Raw genomic sequence first — 18660 nt, 5'->3', positions numbered from 1 at the left:
ACTGCAATGCCTTTATAAGAGGAAGTTTTATTGTTAATTATTTACCTTAATAGTTTCAGAAAGAGGAACATATTAGCTCAGTCCAACATGATTGGCAGTTTGCAAAATCTAGTGAAGCAAGTGTTCTGATTGCTGAGAATTTAATTTGGGTGCTTTTAATACTTAGCCATCTAACATTTCAAACACAATCCAGAATAAAGTCATCATTTCCCGCTCTTTCACTTTAATACTCCACCTACCTCACTTCAATATGGAAATACCTTCATTAAATGTCATTCTTAGAGGAACAAGTTCTCTGGAGAGAATAGCCATGAGGACAGTGCACAAAAAGAAAAATTCAAAATAAAACTCTGTATGATAATTTACTAGTCTAAGGAAACAAAAACCTTCCAATATATTAAGAAATCAATCCAGTTACAAATGCGCTAACAGGTAGGTCTATGTGAAGAGGTTCTGGTAGAGTAACTGAAAACGGCCGGCTATTTACAAGATACACAAGCAGGTACAGTGCACCTAGCCCAGCTTTGGCCCTCAGAAGCCAAACGTGTTCTCTCCACTGTAGGCCACATACAAGAATCCATCTTCATCTTTTTCCTTCTCGTAAAGTTGTCCCATAGTTAGGCTTGAAAGGGAAAAACAAAAACCATCATTAAACGTGGGCAGAGGCTCCCCCATCCTTTTCAGCACCATCAGTTACTGAACTCCGTAAACGGGCCGCGGAAACACTGCAACAGTTTTGTTGCACCAATTTCATAAACTTTTACAGTGCAATCAATATGGTTTTTTCCAAAGACAAGCCAAAAATTAATTTCTCAAGGTTCTTGCTGCCTTCTTTAGCAGCAATTTAATGTAGGATCTTTTATACATACATTTGTAGTAAGTGAAATACCAGATTGCAAATCTTTTTTTAAATAAATGCTTAAGCCATGTACCAAGTTTCTGATCCAAATCATGTAAAATAAGTTATACTTAAATTGCATTCTATTAACCAATACAAGTGTATTTCTGTAAGCATAGTTATATTGAAATAACTGGGTTTGGTTACTGAGCCTAGGTGTCAGGAGAAAGATGACTGTGGATAAGGAACCTGACAGCTTCAACTAGCTCCTCTCCCCCACGCCGCTGCTGGTAGGTGGTAACAAGAAATTCAGATCTCAGTAGTGTTGCATTCTTTTTTTTCTTTCTTTCTTTATTCATTTTTAGAGAGGAGAGAGAGAGAGAGAGGGAGAGAGACAGAGAGAGAGAAGGGGGGAGGAGCTGGAAGCATCAACTCCCATATGTGCCTTGACCAGGCAAGCCCAGGGTTTCGAACCGGCAACCTCAGCATTTCCAGGTCGAGGCGTTATCCACTGCGCCACCACAGGTCAGGCTAGTGTTGCATTCTTATTGTAAAGAAGGTAAATGGAGCCGCAAAGGATTAAGGTAAATTAGGCCTCTGGGAATCATAACACTTGAAGCAGATCTCCATTCTTGGTCCCTAAGGCAAGGCCATCTGCACACACCCTCTCAAAGTCAATCCTTCAGAGGCCAGCTCTATTTCGCTCGGTGAGCGGGCTTAGCTGGTTGGTACATTTAGAGTGCTTTCTGAATGCCAAGGGCAAGGGGAAAAACTAAGCAAAATTAAGAGCCTATGAAGCCCATCCTTGTATGGGTGGAAGGCCAAGGTATAGATAAGTACAAGGAGCTTTCTTTTGTTTCAGACTGCTTACTGAAGATTTGTATTTTGCATCTAAAGAAAGTACAAGTGGGTTCATTCTTGGGGAAGCTCCCCCACCAAAACCCCTATGCCCCAGAGCCCTATGTCAGCATTATCAAAGTGAAGTTATTTTCCTCTCATATAATGCAGACATCTCTCAGACTGTATATGGGATCCAAAGAAGGCCTGCCCAACTTTCTAAGAAGCCTCCAGAAATAGATACTGCTCAAACTAAACGTGTGGGTGGGCAAGCTGGCTTTGCCTAAGCTACAACCAGACTGCAGGAGAGACCTACTCTAGTCTGTGCTGCGAAACCAAGCTGTACCAGCTCGAGTAAGAGTAGTAACACCTGCCACCCCGACAAGCTCTGGCCATGTGGCTCTACTACTAGAGATGAGCAGAAGTTGACGATGTGCTAAACATCAGCACAACCATGCGTGGTGAGGTCGACCAGAACCAGCAGTAAGGTGGCTGAGACCCAGCTGGAGACATCAGCCATCACTAACCTCGACAGGTCACACAGATGCTTAATAAATGCAGGACTCAGTAAAACAAGGCCCCTGGAGTGGATAACAAGGGGTGTGGGGCCTGAAGCTGGCGAAGCAATGGCAGCTCACTCTGCTGCTGTGGTCCTGGCAGGCTGGGTGGGGCCTCCATATACCAGATGGACACAGGCTACATTTGTAAAGGAAGTTTTCCTTTCTTATTCTTCCTACCCATTTTCAAGCTCAGCCCGTTTGGCTGTGTGGGTTGATGAGAACTATTAAGTAACAGAGTGGGGGTGGATAAGTATGAATACAAAATGGCCTGTCATTAGCATCTTGTGCAGTGAATCACTGCTCCTTGTGAGGATTTCTTAACCTGGAATTTGTAAAATAAAGACTCCCTGGAACAGCACCGTCCGCCTGCTAGAAATTTCTGCTATGATAGAAATGTCGTATATTTTTACTGTCTAGTACAGTAACCACTAGCTACATTCAGCACTTGAAATGTGGCTTGTCCAAACAGGATGTGCTGTAAATGTAAAACATACACAAGATTTCAGACTTAGTATGAAAAAAAGGGATATAAAATATCTTAATTTTGATTACATGTTGAAATGACATTTGGATATACTGGATAAATAAAATCTATTAAAATTAATTTCACATTTTTCTTTCATAAAGTGACTGCTAGAAAATTTAAAGTTACAAATGTAGCTCACATTCCACTCCTAGTGACAGCACTGCCTCAAACAGGTACGGATTTGGGGAGCACTGCACACAGGAAGGAACCCCTGCTCCTGAGAACAAGTGGAGTGGTGGGTCTCAACCTTGGCTGTACAACTGAAACAACAGGGGCTCTTTGCAGGAGCCCCACCCCAGACCAATTAAGTCGGAGCCCTGGAGGGGCAGGATCCAGGCATCAGCACATCAGCATGCTTTAAAATGGCAAAGGTGATTCCATGAGCATTCAGGTTGAGAGCCTGTCCCTATGCCAGAGGAAGAGAGATGCCTGTCCTTTCAGTTTTTGCTTTGTTTTGTTTTTGAGATGCTTATCTTTAAGCACCATGTGATTAGGAAGCACAGTGATAGACAGGAAGTGGAGCCCAGAGCCAGCAACTAACAAAGGGCTTGAACAAATAGCTGAGTCTCTGGAGACCTTTACCCTGGTGGTTGGGAATGCCCCGAGGAACTTGCTTTTCTCTGAGACTCCTCAGAATGGGCTCAGGGGAAACAGCTACAGCGATCGCCACAACTACCTTTTTGCCCCATTTGGTCCAATTGTCCAGGGTGACTGTGATGAGACCTGTCCCCACTATCTCCTCACTATCCCCACAGGGGTTTAGACACAGAAGTAACAAACACTGTGTGCAATTCAAGGGCAGCCATCCCTTGGTGCCTATGTCAAGTTTGCTTCCCTCTAACAGTGGTTTAATGTCAGAAAATATTTTCACAGACCGGCCCTTAGGGTGGGACGGATAAATGTATGTATCACGTGACCGAGACAAGCGTCAAGAGTGAGTGAGTCTTAGACAGATGTAACAGAGGGAATCTGGTCATTTTTAAAATTAAAACATTTTCAGACTTAAATATAAATAAAACAGAAATAATATAAGTTATTTATCTTTCTCTGTGGACCGGTACCAAATGGCCCACGGACCGGTACCAGTCCACAGCCCAGGGGTTGGGGACCACTCTAACAGACTAAGCTCTGCTCTTTTTCCGAGCAAGTCGGAAGCCCTGCTGAATTAGAAGTCTGTGAGCAGCTCTGTAAAGCCCAATGTCCCACCCCAGACTCTGTACGCCGTCCACAGTAAGTAGTGACCACTGGAACCACGGTCTACGGCAGGCTCTGAGACTCCAAGGTGGGAGGTGGAGATAATCAGGAGACTTTCTGTCTTTAGATTCCATTGTCTTTTAAGTAAAACTTGTGAGTTTTTTAATTTGTTACCAAGGCCCTCACAGCTACAGAGGCTGATCATAAAAATCCTAATTATAATAGCTAACACTTATGTGCCTAGCACGATTCAAGTATGTTACACACATGATCCTCTATCCTCACAACAATCTTATAGGGCAGGTACTATCATAATCCATATTTCATAGATAAAAACGAAGCAGAGGTTAAATAATTTACCCCAAGTCACAAAGCCAGGAGACATTCTTACCACCAAGCTGTGCTGCCTCCAAGTACACACACAGCTAGATCGAATGCCCAATGTCAGCACCCCTGGACCTTCTAGAGAGATCTTCCTTAGCATAGCGCTTCTCACACAAAGAGGACGTGCACACGAAATCAGCAGCAGGTCAGGGTGGGGCCTGTGACCCGACTTTTCTAACAAGTTCCCAGGTAAGGCCACCGCTGCCAGCCTCTGCATCACACACCGACTGGCCAAGGCTAGCGCTCTCTCCTTCAAACCCTGTAATCTGACGAGACGGCTGTGTCTAATGACTTAAAGAGTCCCCTTACTGCTCTCCTTTTCTGTCACGCAGCCTTGTGTGGAAACTTTATTCAGCTGGCAGTAGCACTGTGTCCTTACACTCAGGGTACCCCTTTTGGCAGGAACACAAAAACTGACAATGCTCAACGCTACGAGCTAAACACTCCATTCAGCCGCCCGTGACCGAAGGCCTGATAGGGAGGCTTCCCTGGGCAGCATGAAGACGACCTGCGCGTCCACACAGGATGATCTGGTCAACACACCTGCAGTACCAGGCCACACACACAGTCACAGAAACCTGCAGCCAAAAAGAGCTGGGCTGCAAATACAGTTTTTTAAAACTGTTTATAAGTCTCATTAAAAGAATAGTCAAATGGAAGGTGCAGAATGCAGAACCGGGCCCTAGTCCACAGGCAGTCTGCAGAAGGCTGCTGTGTCAGTTAAGACAAGTTCCAAAGGCCTCCAAGAAGATGAGATGACCTTCCCTCAGAGTTCGGAGAAATCGCCACCGCTGCCCCGCCCCAGGCCCCTAAAGCACACAGCAGCTGACGTGTGTCTGGCTAGGGCCCACAGGCCTGCTGGACAGCCGGACAGCTCACAAATAGTACTGCAACTCCAGGCTTCCTGCCTAAGTCACTAGTTGCAGAAGACACCCAAGTGGCCTCCAGTCTAATACTAATGCACACCGCGGTAGCATCAAGTATTACTTGTACACATCTGAGAAGGACGCTGCTGAGGACGAAGGATACTGCCACCTTCCGAGCTCTGAGTCTGACAAGGAAAGAAATGGGAAAAGCCAACAGCAGATTAAAGCCATGGAATGAACCTAAATTGCCCCTAAAGCCTTGTTTCCCACCACTCTATTCAGGGTCATAGATCAAACAAACTAACCAGTAGCTTTTGAGAAGGACCCACATCCAGGAATGGCCATGCTGCTGAGGGCAAACATTAGTTTTAAGCTATTCAACAGCTTATGAAGCAGGAGGCTGACCTAGAACTGTGTGGATGCCCATTCCCTGCAGAACCTCCCCTGCTCCCCAAACAAGGTCAGGTCACGGAGCCCATGGGACCCAGGCTGACTCATGAATTAGCTGGACTGATAAGCACACCTGGCCACCCATCTGCTTTGAAGCACATGTGCTTATTTTTCTCTGATATAAATAAACCTTGTTCAATGTCTGAAATAAACCCCATATTAAAGAGGCATTTGCCCAGAAATGATCAAAAGTCCTTGATTTAAATACGTTTCTAAATAAAGTTTAAATGGACTGTAAGACACCACAACTGTCTGACCTGTGGTGGCGCAATGGATAAAGCATTGACCTGGAACACTGAGGTCGCCCGTGTGAAACCCTGGGCTTGCTGGGTCAAGGCACATATAACAAGCAATTCAATCAATGAACAGCTAGAGTGAAACAACTATGAGTTGATACTTCTCGTTCCACCCCCACCTTGTAAAACCAATAAATAAAATCTTTAAGACATCACAACTTCCTTTTACTTAGTTGCTCTTTAAGATCCAGAAGCAACTAAACACTATCCAAACAGCACAGGTTTACCAATGTAACATTCCCAAATTATCACATCTTAGAGACATTTTATTTAATAATTACTAAATTTTAAGTAGAAACGGGATTAACATGACTATTGTCTGTGTTCTAAACAAAACCCAAAATGTAGCCACCATTGTCAGGTCTGGGTTCCCCTCCAAGGCCATGACTGGGAAACTTGTACACACTATCGAGCGAGACGCACCAACCTATATTTCTCTCTTTGTTTTTGGCCTCAGTCTGGATGAAACACCTTTAGACAGAGAATTCAAATTCCCAAGCTAAATGTGAGAAAGCAGTTAAGGAGATCCCCCTCTTCAAAAAATAGAACTCAGAATTTAGAAAGTAAAACTTTTAGGGACTTGCCTCTGTCTCTATTTCTAGAATCAACATTTACTACTAACTACTCTAAACAGTAATCCTGACATTCTACAGGGAGATTACCTTCAATCAGAAAACTCTCCCGAAGTCCTGCTCCGAGCTATAATGGAAGACACTATCAGCCCCAGGATAAGTGATCCTCCCTGTGCCCACCTGTCTGTTACTGGCTGGGGGAGGGCTCTTGTAGGTTAAGGATCTGGACTTCCCTAAGGAGTCTGGAAAGCCACTAGACTGCCTCAGGGGAGGAGATGGAGAGGCTGAGCCACACACAAGCTTCAGGAAGGAGACCCTGTGGCAATTTTGTTTGTGCTGTCAGGTGACTAACATCTGCATAAAGCCTGTGATGTCACATACCTTGTTTGTAAACAAATGTGTTTTTAAGAATAAAACCCCCAAACAAAACACTGCCGCATTAAGTAAGGGACAAGAAGTCATTAACTGAAGGCATGGGCAAGGGGGCCCCCTTTAGGGACTCAAACATCCCGACTGGACCTCTGGTGTAAATCTGCGTTATGGTAGGCTCTTACCAGGTTGGAAAGGCAAATGAGATCTAGGAGAGAAAGTGGCCCTGAATCAGCCTCTGCTGCCCTGAGAATCACTTTTCATTTCCAACTCTATTTATATCTTAGGGATAATGGAGGGAGGAGGAAGTTGCTAAATGCTGCAATTTGCAGCCATTTTAATTGCAAGATTAACGTGGAGCTATCAGAGTAATCTTAATGGCCCAGGAAGAAGCCTCTTCATTTATTTCCTTAATGTAACAGAGGATCAGAATCCAAGGAACACTAATTGCCATAGGTCGTAGTCATCTACTTCCTCCCACTAAGAAGCCACCTCCAGGAAGGAGGAAATAATCACCAAGGCTTGCAGAAGTTTCAGGTGGTAAGAACGAAGATTCACCTCCCCTACTACCTTAAGGAAAGCCAAATGACACACATGGGTGGGGCTTCCTCCCCTAGTGAACAGTGAACCCAGCACCACACTGCCCAGAAGCCTAAGAGGGAAGGCTGAAAGAGCACAACTCTGGTTTGACGTGACAAGATCAGCCCTGAGCAACAGCAGTGGCAGAGCAATGGCACCCAGCAGGAAGGGTGTGGCCTTACTCCTCAGGCAGGAAGGACATAGGCCTGTGGATGCAAAAGAGGTTCTATGGAAATAACTATACAGAGTGAATTGATCACAAATTCTTTTTTTTTTTTTTCCATTTTTCTGAAGCTGGAAACAGGGAGAGACAGTCAGACAGACTCCCGCATGCGCCGGACCGGGATCCACCCGGCACGCCCACCAGGGGCGACGCTCTGCCCACCAGGGGGCGATGCTCTGCCCATCCTGGGCATCGCCATATTGCGACCAGAGCCACTCTAGCGCCTGGGGCAGAGGCCAAGGAGCCATCCCCAGCGCCCGGGCCATCTTTTGCTCCAATGGAGCCTTGGCTGCGGGAGGAGAAGAGAGAGACAGAGAGGAAAGTGCGGCGGAGGGGTGGAGAACAAATGGGCGCTTCTCCTGTGTGCCCTGGCCGGGAATCGAACCCGGGTCCTCCGCACGCTAGGCCGACGCTCTACCGCTGAGCCAACCGGCCAGGGCCGCCAGGGCTCACAAATTCTTAACAGGGCAGTTGTGGTGGCTAGTGACATCCCAGGCACATAACTTTTTTAGTAAAAGACTTATTTTTGTCTTAAACAAGCCCTGTCCATTGTTTGTGTGCATCTAGGTCAGGGATCGGAACCTACGGCTCGTGAGCCAGATGTGGCTCTTTTGATGGCTGCATCTGGCTCACAGACAAATCTTTAATAAAAAAATGTTAAAAATATAAAACATTCTCATGTAGCCTGATCGGGCAGTGGCGCAGTGGATAGAGCGTAGGACTGGGATGAGGAGGACCCAGGTTCGAAACCCTGAGGTCTCCAGCTTGAGCGCGGGCTTATCTGGTTTGAGCAAAGCTCATCAGCTTGGACCCAAGGTCGCTGGCTCGAGCAAGGGGTTACTCGGTCTGCTGCAGCCCCACGGTCAAGGCACATATGAGAAAGCAATCAATGAACAACTAAGGTGTCACAACGAAAAACTAATGATTGATGCTTCTCATCTCTCTCTGTTCCTGTCTGTCTGTCCCTATCTATCCCTCTCTCTGACTCTCTCTCTCTGTCACTGTAAAAAAAAAAATTCTCATGTATTACAATCCATTCATTTCCTACCACTCATGTTCATCGTTGCGGGTAGCTAGAGCCAATCACAGCTGTCCTCTAGGACAACAAATTTTTATTGGATAATGCGTAAGGTACATGGGTCGTTATATGGCTCTCACGGAATTACATTTTAAAATATGTAGTGTTCACGGCTCTCTCAGCCAAAAAGGTTCCCGACCCCTGATCTAGGTTAACACACCTTTGAAATAAATGTAACATCTTCAAGAAAGCACAAAATCCTGTTAACTACCCTATAATCCAATCCCCCAGATTGCTTTCTCCCACCTTCACATAACCAACTGCCTTAATTTTCTTTAGAAAAGTAAATTTAATAGGATAACACTGATCTGTAAGAGTACATAGGTTTCAGGTGAACATTTCTATAGCATTTGAACTGTTGATTATGTTGTATACCCATTACCCAAAGTCAAATCATTTTCTGTCACCTTATATTAGTCCCTCTTTACACCCTTCTTCCCACCCCTCCCCACTGGTAACCACTTCACTTTTATTTATGTCCATGAGACCTCCTTAATTTTCCAATGCAGAAAACTGCAAAACTGTCACTCCCCAAGCATTTGTGATCTTGCTTCCTGGCTACTTTGTTGTCAGTTTGGGCTCAAACTTACAATCAATCTCCGTTTGGGCATTTCTCATGTTAATAAACCTTAGGGAAGAACCTCCCATTTTTTCCCATCCCTCTTCTCTGCCAAACACCAGGGAAGTGGAAGAGGCGGAAACTGGGAAGGAGCAAATCAGATTTAAAAAGTAGCATTTGTTTTCTACCTTTCATAGGAAAAGGACTAGAATATGGCCTACGCCTCTTCTGGAGCTTTCAAAGGTTTTTAAAAGGAACATGATTTTTAAAAGGAACATGATTTTTAAAAGGTGGGGGGGGGGGGGAGAGAAACAAATGAAACTAGCTTGGGTCACAAAGATGAAATGCGGCCAGGAACTCACATTCAGGGAAGAGGGGGCCAGTATCTGGCACAGGGCCTAGAAGTATTCAGTCAGTAATGGGGAAGGACTGACCAGGGAATCAGACTGAGCCAGTCCATTTTCCTCTATCCAGTCAGACTCTGACAATGAGAACAGGTGGTAGTAAAGGAGGCTTAAGTCTAGAGAGAGACCTCAGAGCCCTTTGCTGGACAGCAGCCATTTGAGTGTACTGAAGATCAGGCAGCTAGAGACTTTTCACAGTTGCAGAGTTAACTGAGTTGGAGAGCAAGCAAGGTGATTAACTAAAGCTGAGCCTCCGCAGGGCCCACAAGCTCCTGGTAGAGAACGACAGGACTCATTTCATGAATCATTTAGAGAAAACCATTTCAGGCTTCAGTTCTACTGGTGGCTTAAGCCTAAGTCCTCAACTGTTTTAAAGTATTCTTGGGGGTCTGAGGCTGGATTTCATCATTTTTTTGAAGTCCAGGTCTTATTCCATTTTCTTAATTTCTTTCTCTCTAATTATTCTATTTCCTAACCCAAAGCACACTCCCATGTATTGCAGCCCTTATTTTTCTTGCATTCCTGAGGTCAGGAAGCACAAAGTCCACATTTCCAAACAGGACGTTGGTTTTCAGACCTCCAAAATTTTGAGTTCTGTAAGCAGTCAAGCAGATGCCAATACCCGTAAACACCTCTCACCTGGACTGTGGGACTGTCTTATCCACAAACAGAAAGATTGCCTTTTCAGAAGGAAGCTGGATCCTTTTCCTGATGATCCACATGAACTGAGCCACAGTGATGTCTGATGGAACCAGATACTTCCGTTTGTCAATGTCAACAATCTGAGAGCCTGAGACCTTTTCCACAATCACCTGGGAAAGCAAAGAGAAGTTGGGACTGGATTTCTCATGTGCAACTCTGGCCTTGCATTGTCAGGGAGCTGATGAAGTGTGTGGGCAAGGAGGTGGGTGGGGAACTGCATTACATGCAGATATACACCCCTTACTTACTAAACCACACACTCTGGAGGTTAAGAACCGATAGAAATGTGTTATAAGGAAACAGTAAGTGCTTTTCTGTGGTCAATTATTTTATTTCTCATCCCTCATCTTTGCGTGCATAAAAGAAATATAGCCTTTAATACGCAGCTTTTTAACATTTTCTCCCCGAGAATATCTTGTGGGAGTTTCATCTGCAGCCTGTTATTTCAGGACCCCAGAATGGATCTGCCCTCACACTACAGGGAAATTAAGATCCCAAGAACATGAGAAAAAAGAGTGGCTGGACTAATGGGACCGACTGGCAATCCTAGCCAGCCAAGAACCAAGCTCTTGATTTGGCTTGTTGCTTCTCTCTGAACTAGGTTCCAATCCCCTCTCCAAAAGAAGTGTTCACAAGCAATGAACTACAATAACAGGCTTAAAGTTCTTTGAAAATAAAAAAGGATTACAGAAACCATCTCCCCTACCATGGAAGAAATAAAGGATCATATTTATTATTAAGGAAAAACTATGGAAGAAGGGGTTTTGCTCCTTGGATTTTTTTTTTTTGGGGGGGGGGTCAGGAAAGGATGAAGGGGTCAGGGTGAGAAAAAGAGCTAGAAGCCAGGTAAAGATAAGGGCTCAAAGTTAAAGATGAGAATGTCCTCAGACTAAAGTACCACTCCCATGACCAAAGTGACAGTCTTCCTTCACCACCATTCCCCAAAGTGGCAGTGACCTGTTGCCCTGTCCTAGAATAATCATTCCTTACATAATTGGCGAGGGAGCCCAGAGGCTGCAGGAAGCCCGCTGGCCTAGATCGGGAGATTCAGCACTGAAGCACCCTAAACAGCACCAGCTCAAGCCTCTCTTGCTGGGGCGCCGGACAACCCCTAACCCAGTCTGGCCCGTCTGCTACTGGAACCGGAACTGGAACCTCAACTTGTCAACTGTTGAATGGTCTGAGCCCTATCACGAGTCCCAGAAGACAGAGGTGACAATGAGGTGAAGGGGCGGGGAGTCCACTCACCGGAACCCGATCGGGATATTTCGCTCGAATCTTCGCGGATTCCACGCATCTGTGTTCTGTGGGAGAAACACACCGGGCTGACAGTCGCGACTGCCCGCTGGCCGATTCTCGGATCCTAGCCCTCCTCCTCCTTCCGCGTCCTACGCACGCCCCAGCCCCTCGTTCGTGCGTCCCGGAGGCCTCGGTCTCGGTTCCCTGGCTCCCGGGAGGGTCTTCCTTAGGCGGCACGGGGTCCATGGGCAGCCGTTTGGGAGATCGGGGCCTCGGAGACCCTAGCCCTAAGAGCGGCATCCGCCCTGCCCGGCCCAGCCCAGGGCGGCCCGAGTGGGGGAGGGGGCCCACCCACCGCGCAGGCCCCCACCGCGCCGGCCAGTGACTGGACGCTTACCCAGCGAATGGTCCTCCTTAAACATCCACTTCATGGCGGCGGTAGGGAAGGGACGCAGCCGGCTCTCGGAGCCGCGGAGCTCACAGCACCAACCACAACAACAACGACAGCAGCGGCGGCAGTGACTACACGGCAGGCGGGACTTCCGGTTACCGGAGCCTAGCAACCGGCCGGGGCGGGGCTTCCGGCGCCGCTCACCAGGGCGCAGTACCAAGGGGCGGAGCAGGAGAGGGCGCCGCGGGTTGCAAACCCCGGTGTAGGGTTGATGACATTAGCGAGAGGGGCATCTGGGAGAGATATTGGCGACTGGGGAGGAGATATTCGGGAACTGGTAATAGGAGTAAGGTGTCGGTGGACGCTGCTAACGGGAAGGGGGGGTTTAAGGGTCTGGCTGATAGAATAGGACTCGTACAGAGTAAGAGTTCAGGAGGGAAGTCTGACTGAGGCGTTAGTGACCACAGGGGGATTTTGGAGGTATGAATGACAGAAGAGGGGTCTCTGGTGTTTAGTAATGGCGGGGGATGATTCTGTTTAGGGCGTTGACAGTTTGGGGAGATTGTGTGGAGTAACAGGTTGGCGTCTCCATACGGGACTATATAGATAGGAATACTGGTAACAAACCGGGGTTCAATATCAAGGACAGCCATAATAGATTGCCTTGGACCTACAAATTGAATTTAAACAAATCCAGTTTCTTTCCCTTATTCATGAATAGGTATTTGAATAAACAAAAGTTTTCAGAAGTATGCATTTGAGGACTGTAACATCACACCTATCACGAAGAGACCCCTCAACCTTAACAGGCCGAGGAGTTAGAGGTGACTATCAGACTCGGAGAATTACCCTCATAGCTTGGTCATGAGATGGGCTTCTGTGGCAGTCACCAACAGATTGAGCAATCACAGCCTAAGCTCTGTGTATGTGTCATCTGCCTGAGCCTTCAGGAACTCCAGTGATGTCATCCCTTTCTTCCTAGCAAAGTCATCAGGGCAATCTGCTCTAGGTCATCATATGTTTACGAACTGGTGAATATGTAACAAGAATATTCTCTTAATTGGGCACCTGATCCTTGCCACATGCCTGTGATTGTGATGCATCTAAAAGGCCTATATGCTTGAACATTGTCATCATTTCCTACAGTTGAAATTCCTGATGGATGGCCTGGAATCTAGCTTCATTCTAAAGTTATTTATGTTATTTTTAGATTGTGTGTCTGAGCAACCAAAACGGTTTTTTGTTTGCTTGCTTGTTTCTAATGAAGTGAAAAGCCTTTGAATTTTATATCATAAATTATTGTTGCTATATATAGGAATACTGTTCTAGGTGTTGGAAGAAACAGTAAACAGAACAGACACCTCTGCTCTCATGGAGTTTGTATTTGATGAAACAAGACAAAAAAATAAGTGTCAAGTAATGATCAGTGCTATTTAGAAAAATAAAACGGTTGGTGACTAGAGAGTGGTGGTGTGATAGGATGCTTATTAGATAAAGTAGTTGGCATATTCTAGGAGCTGGAAGGAACTCCTTATGGCTGGAACTGAATAAACAAGGGGGAGTGTATTAGGAGATGAGATAAAGAGATCTAGAACAAAACTGTTTATCTTTGAATTTCATGTTAGGTAGAAGTATGATGTGATATAACTTTTTTTTTTTTTTTTTGGTATTTTTCCAAAATTAGAAGCAGGGAGGCAATCAGACTCCCGCATGTGCCCAACCAGGATACACCTGGCATGCCCACCAGGGAGCGATGCTCTGCCCATCTGGGGCATTGCTCCTTTGCATCCAGAGCCATTCTAGCACCTGAGGTGGAGGCCATAGAGCCGTCCTCAGTGCCCGGGCCAACTTTGCTCCAATGGAGCGTTGGCTGCAGAAGGGGAAGAGAGAGACGGAGAGAAAGGAGGGGGGAAGGATGGAAAAGCAGATGGGCGCCTCTCCTGTGTGCCCTGACTGGGAATCGAACCTGGGACTTCCACACACCGGGCCGACACTCTACCGCAGAACCAACCGGCCAGGACTAACTTTTCTTTTTAAGTGTTCAGGCTAGCTCCTGTGTAGACAGTAGACTATGGGGGGTTGAGGATAGAAGCAAGAGGAAGAATTAAGAGACTATTGTAATAATCTAGGTGAAAGATGATGGCTCAGACCAAGAAGAAACATGCTTGCTGTGTTCTCACATGGCTTCTTTGTGCTCACAGGGAGGGAAGAGAGAGAGGGAGATTCTTGTATGTGCCCTGACCACAACCTTGGCAGGCTAGTGGATGCTCTAACCAACTGAACTACCTGGTCAGGGCCTTATGAGTTTTGTTTGGGATATATTAAGTTTAAGGTGTCCAAGGGACACATCCAAGTGAAGATGTAGATTAGGTAAATGAATCTATGAGTTTCAAATCCAGGAGAAAAGTATTTAAAGCTATTGAACTAGATAAAATTAGCTAGAGAGTGAGTGAAAAAAATGTAAATACCTGTTCTATAAATATAAGGTGACCAATCGTCCTCCTTTAGGGAGGACAGTCCTTCTTTTGTAAGTTCCATCCTCCCTCGAAAAGTGTCCTCCTACATGTCCTCCTTTTTGATATTGGAAGACTAATCTGTAAATGTCCGTATTCGATCAATGCAGAGTTGATCCATTGCATGTGATGTGACATATTTGTATTTGAAATGATGATTCCTCAAGGATCAGTACAGTGCGGCGAGACGCAATCATGAGATGCATATGCTCCGCACAGGAGACCTTGAGAGAGCGCACGATATACCAAGCGTGCAAATGGCTTTGTGTACTTCTTACTGAAACATGACACGGCACATACGACTCACGATTATTTCTTTCTCAGTGAATATTCAATCATAGACAGATAAGCACAATTAACATTTTATTAATTCATTATCTATTTAATTATTTCCAAATACGTATAATTTTATTTATAAGTATTTTCCTGAAATTCGGTTTTAGAGTGGAACTCTAACCTCAAACCATATCTATTTAATAATGCAGTTTGATTAAATAGTTGCATAAAACATGTTTTTTAATTAGAAAATGATAAATACACCCAAATATCACTCCAAATTAGTGGTTTTGTTTGATATTTAGTTTTACTAAATGAGTACTTTTTCCTTACAATTATTATTAAAACTTAATAGGCATGTAAGCATAATTACAATATAAAATATTACAAATGTTTTTATTATGCATTTATCATATTATAGTGTATTTTTTGCAATGAGTAAAATGTTTCTTTTATTTACGATATTGTTTTCTTCAATTTATTTTTGTCCTCCTTTTCATTGTAAAAAAGTTGGTCACCAGCCCTGGCCGGTTGGTTCTGTGGTAGAGTGTCGGCCCAGCGTGTGGAAGTCCCAGGTTCAATTCCCAGTCAGGGCACACAGGAGAGGCGTCCATCTGCTTTAACACCCTTCCCCCCTCCTTTCCCTCCGTCTCTCTCCTCCCCTTCTGCAGCCAATGCTCCATTGGAGCAAACTTGGCCCAGGCGCTGAGGACGGCTCTATCGCCTCCTGGTGGGCAGAGCATCGCCCCTGGTGGGCGTGCTGGGTGGATCCCGGTCGGGCGCATGCAGGAGTCTATCTGACTGTCTCTCCCCGTTTCCAGCTTCAGAAAAATACAAAAAAAAAAGAAAAAGAAAAAAAGTTGGTCACCTTAATAAATAGAATTAAATACTGAGGAATGAAGATGATTGTCTACCATTTGATAGTGAATCGGTGGAAGACTTAAAAATTGTACTGAAACCCCTGCTTGTCTTTGCAGAGCTGGTCTTTATGTCCTAGTACAAGACATATGTACACCACCTTGCACATGGCACACTTTTCAGAGGAACAAGCCAGCACCCACCAATTCATGGGCATGACACCTAATGATTTCAATGATGTGCAATGTCTTTTCTGTTCTCTATCTTTACCTACTTTCATATGTCTCTTTCCAATTCATCATTCTAATTGGCTTCTCTGATATGCCTTGTTGGCATATATTACCTTCTTTTCCTATTGGGTATTTATATTTGGCTTATTGAATGTTCTAAGGACATTGGATGCCTTCCTTGAGGGAGTTAGTTGTTAGTTGAAAAGGCGAATCAGTAGGAGAAATAGGATAGTGAATATATGCAATAACACATTAACAGACCTATAAAAATGCAGAATAACTTTCAAATGTTGAGGAGGTATGTGAACATGAATACTGAGGGATGGCTTAAGGTAATGGGGCTGACACAAAGCCAAGTAAGGCTTATCAAGGAAAACTTCAGAGAAAATGTGAATCTTATGTTTTGGGAAGGGCACATTTTTCAAAGGATAAATTTTCCTTAACAGATAGAAACAAAAACTGGAGTTAGGCTCTGGCCGGTTAGCTCAGTAGGTTAAGACTGTTTCCTGAAACAACAAGGTTGTGGGTTCGATCCACAGGGCACACCCGGGAAGCAACCAAAAAATGCACGACTAAGTGGAACAACAAATGCTTGCCTTTTCCTCTTTCTGCCTCTCTAAAAATCAATAAAAATTAAGCTTTGGCCAGATAGCTTGGTTGGTTGGAGCCTCACCCTGGAGAGTTGCCAGTTCAATTCCCCAGACAGACAGGGCACATACAGGAGGAGCTCGATGTTCCTGTCTCTCTCTCTCCCTGCCTCTCTCAAAACAAACAAAAAGGAAACAAAAGCTGGACTTAGAAGAGGAAATTGGGAAGCTAAAGGTTCAGTGATGTAGGTAAATGCCAAGGTAAAACAAGTGTTGGAAAGCCATGAAGAAAACATTCCAGAGATCTATACTGATTCAAAAGACCCTTAGTGAGAGCTTCTAGAATGGGATAGAACATGATTAAAATGTGTAGTTTTAAGACAACACTTTTTTGTCCCGGGTGGTAAATTGTATGTCACAGGAAGTAATTATGAATATAGCAACAGAAAAGTCAGTTCTTAGTCATGAATGAGTGAAAATGACACAGTATGCACAGATCTTCAGCATTTAAAAAAAAATCTAATGTCTGTCTTAAATAATTGAAATAAAACTACAAAGAATAGCTTCCTCAAATCATGACATGAAAGAGTAAATATTAGTAGCCATTATTGTTAAATAGTTTTGCAAAGCTCATAGCATCTCAAAGGAGCCTGGAGCACTTCATACACCTAAATTCTTAGTAGTCACCTCTTTGTTTCAGCGGTGACTAAGTAAGCTAACACTAGCCACAATATGTGTTTCCTTCTGCTTTAAAAAAAAAAAAAAAAAAAGGTGCTTTGAAGGCAAACATCTTTTTCCTCAGAGCAGACGATGACACTAGAACCATCTATTCTTGAATCTTATTTGAATGGTTAAATAAATGAAAGTCATCCACTTAAAGCATAAATACAATATAGTGTCAGAACATAAGATTTAAGTAATGTAATTGCTGTATTTAAGAGTTATGTGGCCACCCCATAACAGCTTTAAAGCAAGAATGAGTAGTACTGGACAGGGTGTCAAAAGCATTTTTTGGTTGATGACACTGTCATCTTGGACTGTGGTAAGGACCCTGGATAGTTTTTCCAGATAGGCAGGTTTTGTGCTCTCTCTTTTTGTCTGTTAGAATCTTGACTGTTCTCTTTATCTAAAAGCCACTTATAGGTTGCCTTCAAAATAAGTGTATCAAACCCTAGCCAGTTAGCTCAGTCAATTAGAGCATCATCCAGAAACACCAAGGTTGCAGGTTCGATTTCCAGTCACATACATGAGGTAACCAGTGAATGCACACACAGCTGGGTGGAACAAGTGAGTCTCTCTCTCTTTCTCCCTTCCTTTCTCTGTCTCTCTATAATCAATTAAAAAATAATAAGGTATCAACTACTGGGCTCTTACTATGAACACAAACCTCACACTGTGTCTTGGCGCTATAATGTGACCCTTCAGGGCATTTTGATGCACTTGGAGGTGAACCATGGTTTAAATGAAAGAAAGAGAGGAAGGGAGGGGGGAAAGAAGGGAAGAAGGGAAGAAAAGAAAATCCTTCTGCTATGTCTGACATATTGGTTTGGGGCAGGGGGCAGGAGCATTCAATTCAGTGATAAGCCAGTGTTATCTTTGGGGAGGACCACAGCTGCCCCTAAAACTGGTAGCCAAGCTTGTACCCAATACAGGGTAACAAAGTATAACAGAGAGAACTAAGTAATTATTCTTTATCCCATGAAGAACCGGGAGATTTGTGTCTGTGCTGCTATGGAATATAGTGAAAGAAATAGAAAATCTGAAAACAAAGAGACCTTAGTTTGGTCTTATTCCAGGACCAGGTCCAAGGCCACGCACATATTTATTTATGTTGTGTCCAATGTAGAGTGTGCCGAGACTGGTTGAACTTAAGAACCATTGATTCATACTTAATGAAAGACACAAGAATAGGTATTTATGAATAGGTAAGTTTATGAAAATCTTATTTTACACAAATATTAACACGATAGCTACGATTTTGGTGCACAGAAATAACGTCTTTACACTCACCCTCTGAAGAAACGCACGTAACCTGTAAAGCGAGGACGCTGGTCCCAATGGGCACCACCCCTCATTAGCTCCACCCCTACCAAGGCCCTGCTATTGGTTCCCATCCTTGCGTTGTCGGT

General features: G+C 44.5%; 2 protein-coding genes across 2 annotated transcripts in view; one reads left to right on the top strand and one right to left on the bottom strand.

The window, feature by feature from the left end:
* Nucleotides 1–4809, top strand: part of ADAT1 (adenosine deaminase tRNA specific 1) — a 57111-nt gene extending 52302 nt beyond the window's left edge. The window contains exon 11 of the mRNA XM_066348522.1: nt 3910–4809. Within this exon, the coding sequence (XP_066204619.1) occupies nt 3910–3925 (16 nt within the window). The 3' untranslated portion in view covers nt 3926–4809. The remainder of the gene's footprint in view (nt 1–3909) is intronic.
* Nucleotides 8–12227, bottom strand: GABARAPL2 (GABA type A receptor associated protein like 2). The gene is made up of 4 exons (XM_066348525.1): nt 12074–12227; nt 11686–11741; nt 10375–10547; nt 8–622 (listed from the first exon to the last, which is right to left on the bottom strand). Exons 1-4 carry the CDS (start codon nt 12105–12107, stop codon nt 532–534), a joined length of 354 nt encoding a protein of 117 aa, XP_066204622.1. The 5' UTR covers nt 12108–12227; the 3' UTR covers nt 8–531.
* Nucleotides 12228–18660: the final 6433 nt, after the last annotated feature.

The sequence above is a fragment of the Saccopteryx leptura genome, chromosome 9 (assembly GCF_036850995.1).
Source record: "Saccopteryx leptura isolate mSacLep1 chromosome 9, mSacLep1_pri_phased_curated, whole genome shotgun sequence".
NCBI classification, from domain to species: domain Eukaryota; kingdom Metazoa; phylum Chordata; class Mammalia; order Chiroptera; family Emballonuridae; genus Saccopteryx; species Saccopteryx leptura.
The sequence above is the reverse complement of the archived record's forward strand: the minus strand, read 5'-3'. Positions and strand labels throughout refer to the sequence as shown.

Excerpts from the sequence above, each read along its gene's own strand:
- GABARAPL2 (XM_066348525.1), bottom strand. The coding sequence starts at position 12,107 with ATGAAGTGGATGTTTAAGGAGGACCATTCGCTGG. Across the intron at positions 11,742-12,073 it reads TAAGGAGGACCATTCGCTGG|AACACAGATGCGTGGAATCC; the intron begins GTAAGCGTCCAG and ends TTTCTCCCACAG. Across the intron at positions 623-10,374 it reads AAGACAGTCCCACAGTCCAG|CCTAACTATGGGACAACTTT; the intron begins GTGAGAGGTGTT and ends TTCCCTTTCAAG.